This window comes from Centroberyx gerrardi, chromosome 2 (genome assembly GCF_048128805.1).
Source record: "Centroberyx gerrardi isolate f3 chromosome 2, fCenGer3.hap1.cur.20231027, whole genome shotgun sequence".
In the NCBI taxonomy this organism is placed as follows: Eukaryota; Metazoa; Chordata; class Actinopteri; order Beryciformes; family Berycidae; genus Centroberyx; species Centroberyx gerrardi.
The window spans coordinates 18,400,156-18,410,155 of record NC_135998.1 but is presented as its reverse complement, the minus strand read 5'-3'; the positions used below and the strand labels follow the sequence as shown (position 1 = coordinate 18,410,155).

The 10,000-nt window shown below is 42.9% G+C and overlaps 1 protein-coding gene across 1 annotated transcript in view; it reads right to left on the bottom strand.

Moving 5' to 3' along the window:
• Nucleotides 1–10,000, bottom strand: part of pappaa (pregnancy-associated plasma protein A, pappalysin 1a) — a 94,097-nt gene that overhangs the window by 6,405 nt on the left and 77,692 nt on the right. The window contains exons 20-21 of the mRNA XM_071912651.2: nucleotides 7,134–7,205; nucleotides 5,232–5,330 (exon numbers count right to left, since the gene is read on the bottom strand). Coding sequence (XP_071768752.1) covers nucleotides 5,232–5,330; nucleotides 7,134–7,205 — 171 coding nt within the window. The remainder of the gene's footprint in view (nucleotides 1–5,231; nucleotides 5,331–7,133; nucleotides 7,206–10,000) is intronic.

Below are 10,000 nucleotides of genomic sequence, written 5' to 3'. Positions count from 1 at the left end.
GAGGGAGGCTTAAACAGATGTTTTCATCAACTCCTCGAGTCTCCTCCGCCACTGGACAGAAGGCAGTACGGTGGTGTGAACATTGGTTTCTGGGCCATAGAGGAAAGAAGTGAAGTTTTTGCACCTTTGGGTCATGCGTGGTGAGGATGAAGAGGAAGTAATATAAGGAGCAGAAACAACAATGACTGAGGATGACGAGCCTACCTTAAAAAGGGAAAATGTACGTAGCTGTGAAAGTTTTAACAGGGGAGGGGAGAGGACAGAAGAAAGTGTTGGTGGTATTGTCTATGTGTGTGTGTGTGTGTGTGTGTGTGTGTGTTTGTGTGTGTGTGGAGGGGGGGCATATCTCCAACATGCTGGCGGAGCATTGTTCTCATGTGCTGTGTCACAACGCACTGGGAACAACAACACTGAGCAAGATTCCCACTGAGTCACCCGACCTCTCATACATAATAACTGGAGGCTGGTGTGCATGTGTGTCTGTTTGTGTGCGTGCGTGTGAGAGAGAGAGAGAGAGAGAGAGAGAGAGAGAGAAAGGGAGAGAGAGAGAGAGAGAGAGGGAGAGGGAGAAAGAGAGAGAGAGAGAGTGAGAGTGTGTTTATGTGGTTTGCCATAGGCCTTTCCCAGGACTGTCCCTACCACCATGGCTAGCCATACTATCCAATAATGCCAGATAAATTAACATGTATTTCTGTGTGTGTGTGTGTGTGTGTGTACCTTTTATGTGCTGCAACACCAACCAGTGGCTGAAATAAACTTCAGCAGTAAGGCGTTATATCCCAAAGCAATAACACTGTATATAAGAGGGTGTTATGGGATGAAGGTTGTTTCCCTTGAACTCCAACAGAAAAGTCCAGTCTAACAATAACAACAAACACATATAGTTTACTCTCAGCCAGCAATACACTTCCTAGACATAATATGTTTTCAGGCTGCCACTTTAGAAGGGCCTCGCTTTTTTTTTATTGATTTTATTGTATTTATTTTTTTAATCTTTGTAGAGTTTCTACACGATTTGGAATGTTCAGATCCTCACCTCTTGCAAACTTCTCTCCCTCTAGATAATGACTTGGGTTATTTTTTAAAACCTAGACAGAAATAGATTCCTTAGGTCTTTGAAGAAGTCACTTATCAAACTATAAACGTCAATCAAGTACAAATTTGAATCTAAGCCCACAAATAAACTCACTTATCACTAACACTTGAAGTAAAGTCATTATTGTCGTTGAGCAGAGCCCATAAAAGTCATAGGAGGCAATGTTGTGATATGTGTGTCTGTGAGGAAAATAAATCTGGACCACAGGAAATGCAGATGGATCATAGTTGACCTCAAATGACCGGCACTCTGACACAGGCAAACAAAAGCTGTGTTCAAGAACATTGGAGCGAGATTGGACAGAATCTTTGCTCGCGGTCTCGACAAAAACACAGATTTCCCGCAAAAGAGGAAAACACTGCCTGTCTCTGTCACCCAGCGAGTGTGTGATCTAGACGCGCAGAGGAGAGGGACTGTCATAAATGAGTCACAGATTCCTTTTGTCATATACTGTGTCATTTTGTTTTGTTTTCGGAGGTCTTTATGCAACCCCATTTTTGGTCGCCTGCCACGCATGTGTTCCATTTGGGGAAAATCAGAATCAGGTGCAAAGTACTCTGTTTCTGTTTTGACTGAGATGATCAAATGGGGATGACTAGGAGGACAAGCTTTGCCCAAGAGGAATAAACAACTAAATCCAAATGCCAAACTATATGCAAGTACCAAAACAATAATAAACACAGAGCAAAAATGAAATATGCAAAAAAAAAAAAAAAGAACAACAAAAAAAACAACCACATCTGAGCATTGCAATGATATTTCAACAATATAACATTTATTGGAAAGGTTGCCTTGCTGATCATTTCAAACTCTCATCATTTCATTGCTAATTTTAGTCCCAAATGGCAAATAAGGTGTGTTCGGAATAGCCAAGGCATTTAGGCAATAGTCTGTTGTGAAATTCAATGACACGCAAGCAGTATCAATTAGGCAATGGGCTCTCGCAAAGGAACAAGCAAAAGGGTTTATATCAAACATCTGGTTTTCCTCCCTCTCCCACATCAATTTCACATATCAGCTTCATTCCTTCGCTCAATATTTCCTTGTTATTTCTTCACCCCCAGTAACCTTCCTTGCCCCTTGCTCCTGGCAGCTGATAAATCAAATTATGATTGGTTATTTCAGAGCAATTTTCTCGTATCTTTCCCCCAAATCCGAATAGTTTCCAGGGGAGACACTATTGGAAAATACCAGCCAGACTGTTCACGTCAAATGATGCCTGGGCAAAATGCCTGCAAGTACGGTTGGGGCTTTGGTTCTTGAGCCCAGGTGATCCGCTTATCAGTGCAGCTCAGGGGAAATGACAATGTTTCAGAAGTACACTCCAGGAATGGACTGTCTCCTCTCCCGCCTGTCAGTGACATTCTATATTACCAACCCTTTAAATTGGTCCTCCATTTACCTATGGTTACAATTTGTAGAGAACTGCTAACACCTGTTTTGCAGACACCAGTGACCGTCAGCATTTAGCATCCTTTGCTTGAAAATATTGTAGCAGTAGATACCATACGTCTGAACCATCAAAGGCATGTTAAGTTGTAGATTATTTGTCATACAGAGGAAAAATGTCATTATTTAAGCTGTTGAGGGTCAAAAGTCAGCCAAAGTGTGTGCAGAGTTCAGTGCAAAACCAAAACAAACACACTGTTTTTTGCCATATGTGGGGTTATGTATGGTCTTCCCGTTGACATCAAATCATAACATGCTCAATTAAACTGTACCATGCCTCCCTTTGGTGTGGGACATGAGAACTTCTACCAGGACACCAGCAAGACCCATGGCCTGCTCTCCTCTCCTCCAGCCCAGCCTCTTGTTGCTCCAGTCACTCAGTGGAGTCCATCCCCCCATCAGGGTCTGTGAGTATGTGTGAGTTATGCAAGTTGCTGCTAAGCCCCTGGACTGGAGTAGGGCCAGCAGATGTAGAGAGGAGATAGCGTCAATCAACAGCAGCAAAACCACTGTGGGAGTGAGGTCACTTCCCACCGGGCTACACACAGACTTTCCTGCTGCAATTATGGACTTAGGATACATTACTATATCTGATACTGAAGATATGAGTAAAAGACAAAAACAAACCCTGGACCCCTGGACCTGTTTCTAGCAGGAGGTGGGTCAAGTATGCAAATAGGAGAGTAGCACAGGGCAATATATGTGCAAAAGTCTCCTTTATACTTGTGTGGCCTCTTAGTAAACCATTTGCATGTGTGTGTTTGCGCACAAACACACACACACACACACACACACAAACTTCATGGTGAGTCTTTTTACAGAAAACCCTCCCACCGCTCCTCTAGGGCCCTTACTCCTCATCAACACGCAGCCTCCTGGAATCACAATGCGGGTGTGACCAATAAAAAAATATGCAACAGTGCTGCCTTAAAACCTTTTGTCTCTGGCATGGGTCTTGCTTTGTCTCTTTTTTTTTTTTTAGCTTAAATTAAACACATCTTTTCACGCGTTGGCTATGCACCCAAGCGAAAAGCCATTGTTCTTTTGTACCAGGAACAAAGTTGATGGAATGACCAAAAGCAAAAAAAAAAAAAAAAAAGGAGCAAATATCAAGCAACAGAGAAGCACTCTTTGGAAGGATCCTGTTAGTGGGGAAAGAAAGGTGATTATTTCTGTCCTTATGGCTGAAGACCCAATAGTGGATGAAGAATTCTGTGAAGGTAGATCGGAAGCAATCACAGGATCTCTGATTGCACTCTGGGGAAAAAGGACATCCAAGGGACATCTCTCCGTCTTCCAGAAAGGAAATGAAGAGGCTCTCCAGTCAGACACACCGACACAGCCAGCCAGACACATAGACTGCAATATAAATCCAGCCAGACACACAGACGGATATGCCAGGAGTACAACTAAAGTCCCTCGCCAGAGACACAGAAAGAGGCCAGGCCAGAGGAGCAGATGCTGCAGCACAGAAGCTACAATACACTTCCAATCTGATCCCTTGCCAGCAGCCAGATAGAGTGAGCCAGACAAAGCACCTTCGTGAATTAAGAGAGTTACTACCACAAGGATGGCCAAACTTTTTGACATGTAGGGCCAAATGCCGAAATGTAACACAGTTGATTTACTGCAGACAGGGAAAAAGCTATTGGATGTTTATTAATCAGAAATGGAACAAGTAAATGATGTTCCATTTCCATTCACTTTGCTCTTATAATCAAAATCCTCGTTATATACCCTGTAATAAACAAGTGAAGTCCAAATTCCTCCTCAGATGTTATCAAATTGTATCAAAATACACCAAAGATAGAATGTCTTATCACTCTGGAAACCTTTGAATAGCCAAACAAACAAACAAACAAACAAACAAACAAATAAAACAAAAAAAATATAATAAATACAATACAATTATTGAATATGGAATTTGGACCACTGGTGCAACTTTGGACGACCCTGCGCTAACACAGGTACACAAAGACTACTACATACACTGTGCATTAGGAAACTGAATACCACAGAAAAACACAGACTATTGATGAAGTCTGAAAACACCCACTTTCTTCTAGAAATCAGTAATCCGAGTAACAGTAATTTGAGGCTGGAGACCGGGCAAAAGAGGGAAGAGGCTGGGGGTTTAGAGAGGGTCCAAGTATGGTGGTATGAGGTGAAATCAATAAGGGTTCAACAGTGCATAAGGTTGTGGTTTACATTGTGCTGATCTGGTATAGGTTCCACTAAATGGTATACATTATCTACCTTAAATGTCAAGGTTTGTTAAAAACTAGTAACACTGTAAACATTAGCAACATACAATGTCGACTGGATACAAGTTATTGGTAAATGCTAGAACTCAGAAAGTGGCAAGTCCACTCACCTTTAGCATTTTTTTTACTGTTTATTGAGACAGTGAGAAAGTAGAGGAGGGGACAAAAGAAGGAGAGGCACAGGAGAAAAAGCTCTACTGTGGGAAGCAGGATTTAATCCTAGGATATACGTGACTTGTGTGGCTCCAGAGGTGCAGAACTTAACCACTCAACAACCTCAGGGCTTTGGTGGATTTTGCAAATAAAACAAACACTTACTTCTGTTCAGTGTGACCAGGACCAAATCCAACATTATCATCACTTTGCTTGATGGGTGAGGAAGGTTTGTGAGGCTAATTCTGAGGTACAGGCATGCTACTCACCTTCTTGGTCTTGACAGTGGATTGGCAGCAGTCTCCTCCATCATAGTTACAGAAGGCTCTGTTGTTTACCGAGTCACAGTAGTTGTCTCCCATGAATGGCTAAACCAGAGACAAAGCAATTAGACAAAACATCTACAAATACAGAGGGAAAAAACAATCTACAAACATTAAAAGAGGAAAGCACTCCCTTTTCCGTTGCCATATATCACAAATTATTTTATGTTTGAACTAGCTGATAATGGTTAAAAGTTGAATTGTTGAAAAAGCCTATTGTTCTAGTGTGAGTTTCCTCTTGCACATTTCAAGACATTTTTGAGGTCTCTGGGTAGATTTGCTGATTAATCTGCTACATAATTTCCCTCATCTTTCAATGTGACTTTTTAAGCTTTGAGTGGGCCAGACATGTAAATCAAACTGAGGACACCATAAACTATTCACTGCACAAAACACTCCAATAAGGTGATTTATAGGGTTGGCCCCACCCTCTCCACTTGGGTTACCAATTGGGTTATCCAATTGGCGTAAACTGTGCAGATGATATCATCCTTCCATGCAGTGGAGGGGAATTCTTTTACAGTGGAATGTAAATGCCGGATTTTTAGAAAAAAAGTCAGATTTAGCACGTGCTCACTTGTAAGCTTGTGTACTAATTAATGTTAGAGGTATGATAAAAGTTATGTTAGCCATTTACATCAGAATATATTAGCAAGCAGTTATAATGAGCCACATCAGTGTAATTAGTCTGAACACCATTAAATTACACTAAAACATAATTTATATCAGAACTATTAGTGCCAGGTTTTGCTGCATTTGCAAACTAGTGGAATTTCTGAAATGTATCCATGTACCCATGTGGCAAAAGTGTTTTCATTTTGCTAACAAAAGCTTTATTGGCTTCCACTAACAACAGGTATCCACGGCGACTGGCGTCACCATCAACAGCAAATCTCCTCAGGGAAAACAATTAGCTGTCCATGTGTTAAAACAGCACTGTATTTTCAACTTCTGCCTCAAATGAGCCTGCAGAAGAAGCTAGCCACTGAACTCAGCCCTATCTGGCAGTATGATTAAGATTGACAAGTCCAAATATGCTGTCAAGAGATTCAGCCTTCACCAGGCTTAATCTGTCTACTGGTCGATTTGAGTGTTTGAGTCGGCCAGCATCTGCCAATCTATTGTCTGTCTAAACTCCATGAGCCGGGCACAGCAAATTGAAAAAAGCTACATGAAGCTACATCTGGAGATTATCTAGCTTGTGATCAGTTAATGGTTTTAGAGCTTGCTATTGTTTCTTTGTGTGTGTGTGTGTGTGTGTGTGTGTGTGTGTGTGTGTGTGTGTGTGCACGCGCATGTCTGTGTGTAAGTGCAGTCTTGTATGTGTGTGCTTGTGGGTCTGTTATTTTCATGCACAAATTAATATATTCACAATAAAATAAAAACACAATACTGACAATCACTAGTATCTGATCTCTGTCAGGCTTGTCTATACCCAATCCTAGCCCCATATACAGTATATCTGACAAATTGCTAATTAGTTCTTCTTGCTACAATAAGGACTTAATAATAATAACGACTGGTCTTACCTCACCTTCCTATAGCTAGGACCAAGGAAGGAGTAGAGGGTAACCTCATCTCAACTCAGTTTATACAGTTATTCATCTGTGAATTAGTGTCCATGCCAAGATAATAAGCTTTATAATATAAATTAATTTTTATTCTAATACCACATGCTTACGACACCCATACCTCACTCGTCTATTTGGATAATCGGATAATGCCCTTGCCTCACCTCAAAACGTGTCAAACCAGGACATGCTATTAAAGGCCTTAAAACCTCTGTGCTAGATGAGACCATTACTCCATATTATACAAACACTCCTCTAATTCAGATAGAGCCCTTACCTCACATCCTTTAATGCAGTGGAGCGTTTCTGGGTGTGGATACCACTTCAGTCCCATTGTACAGACTATGCTCTGTAAGGTGAGACAAAAAGGTTGTTTCACTTAGGGTTGGATTCACACACACACAAATATACGCATTATCAAAAGGGCTCATATGGTACACATGGATGTTTTCATTGTGAAGCCCCCTTTGATTTGCACTGACCTTTTTCCACCTCAGACAAAGCTGAATAAATTGATTTTGACATGATATAACTTGATAAAAAAAAGGTGCTCTTTCATAACTGAGCCATGGCCCCGGGAGGGCAGCAAGCTAAGAGGGAGAGACAGAGAGACACAGAGAGAGATAGAGCGCGGCATGTTCTCAAATATCTTTGCAGAATGTGTGGAATCTCGCCCTGTTCCCCCACTGTGCTCTTCATTGAAATGCAACGGAAAACATTCATGTTCAGGGGGGGGCGGTGGGGGGGGGGGGGGGGGGGGGAGCACTGTGCGTAGAGTGTGTATACACATGTGAAAGTGTGTCCATGCGGGCATACGCACATGCTTAAGTTCACATGACTGTGTGTGGGCATGTGTGCATGTGCTGTGACCATGTTTCCATGTAGCGTGTGTTAGCCATACAGGGGATTGCATATATAAGAGTCATTTTGAGTCTGTTTGCTTCCTACCAGCAGGCTCAGAACGGTCGGTTTTGTTTACAGCATGAATATGTTGTCCCCAGACATAGATAGTAGTGTGCATGACCAAAAGTGCTATCCACAGCAAAGGACTGGCTGACCTCAGAGGGTCTATTTCTCAGACCCCCTGTGTCCCAATATCACACAAAGTTGACGTGCTTTTCTTTTGCTGCTGCAAACTAAGGTATTTTTCATTTCAGTGCCGTCAGCAAATCAATGCAAAAAAAAAGAAAGATGGGGGGATGGGGGTGGGGGGTGGTTGGGGGTGGAGGTGGAGAGAAAGAACAACACAGCATCTGAGGACAACTGGGAGCTGCACAAGGAACAGTTTTACTACTTCCATGTAGTATTCCACGGCAGATAGCTGGGTCCTCTATGGCGTGTGTGTGTGTGTGTGTGTGTGTGTGTGTGTGTGTGTGTGTGTGTGTGCGTGCAGTGGTGGCGGTTATGACAGTTATGTGATACGTCCTTTGACATATACAAAGTCCCCATACGGGAGAAGATTAAGCATACTTTTTTTGTCTTAGAGATGAAACTTTTTGCAACTACTTTTACACTCTCTTTTTCTCTTGCTCTGCTATGATGATGTCATCCAGAAACTCTTCTCTCTCTCTCTCTCTCTCTCTCTCTCTCTTTCCCCGCTTTCTCTCTCTCTCTCTCACTCTCTTTCCCTCTCTCAGCAAGGCCGTAAATCATGATAATCCATGATCGTGGCCTGGCCTCACCCCTCACTACGTATGGGATCCTCACCCTCTGAAGCCTCCCCGGGGCGCTGATACCACATAAAAATAGATCCCTATCTCAGCGCCACCACAGACGAGGTCATGTCATATAGAAAATGACTAATTCCACAGCAAGCCCGACAGGGTAATTTTGCTGATAAAGGGGGAGGAGGGTGCTGGGGGCGCAGAACTGTTAGTGATGGAGGGAGAGGAGAAAGAGGAGGAGGTGGAGGTAGAGAAGCAAGAGAGAATTCTAAGTGGGTCACACCAGGAACCCAAATACAACTGGTTTAAAGGCAATACATCAACATCACTTATTAAGGTGGGCAACAAAAACCTCCAACTCAGCAAAGTAGAACTGGAAAGTGCATTTGGGGACATGAGTTCTCTTTCAGGACATGCATCAAAAAAGAATCCTGTCCTAAAGCGGGGGTTAGAATTGCTACAACTTGAGATCAGATACAATCATGATCATTTTCCTGTGAAATGTCCTACAAAAGTCTCTTAACCAACCAATTTCTGTCTGCTCATCATAAGGATCTTGTTATCATTATTGATGACTGCCAGAAAAGGTGTAGCTTATGTGCTTCTGCATGTGTGTGTGTGTGTGTGGCGGAGTGTGTGGAGCTGGGCTGACGTTGGACTGCCTATATCAACAGAGGAACAGGTTGCCTTGGAATCCACATCTATCAGTTGACACGGGCCAACACAGGGGAAAGCGTGAGCAGTGCTGAAGCCAGCACACACCACTTGCTAAACTCTGCATTGATTTTACCGTCTCCAGCTTCCCACCCCTGGTGCATCTCTGAAACACCCAACCTGCCACCCTCACTTCTCTCCCGCTATCCATTGCCCCCAACAGCATAGTCTCAAGCCTCAAATTACCATTGAGTATAAATCATATCAATTACACAAATCCATTAAAAAGAGATCATTTCATATCCACTTGACCCCACCCATCCCTCTCCCAACATGCACCGCAAAAAGCTGCTGACTCAGCGTGACTCTGGAACAAAAAACAAAAGAAGTTGAGTGAGAAATACAATGTGTTCCTTCTCTCGGCCATGGCTTCTCTCTTTCTCTTTCTCCAGTTACAAAACTTGATGCCATTTTGTGTGATCCTCCTGCTAAAAGGGCTTTCAAAAATAGCTTAAAACAAATTGAACAGCAGTGACATAAATCAAGCTAAATGGCGAGAGTAAAATGGGGAGAGTAGGTGTAGTTTAGTTCCCTCTACCCGCCATACACACACACACACACATACACACACACCACGCCCCATCACCCCTGGCCCCACCCGAAAGCATCATTAGTATCCCAAATGACTCCATGACAGTGAGTGGCGCCCCCGCAGGACCAGCGTTTACCATTCTGTATTTAACCGCTCCCCCCCCCCCCCCCCCCCCCCCCCCCATCCCTCTGCCATCTGCCAGTTTCAGCAATCAGTAGTTAATCGATACAATGG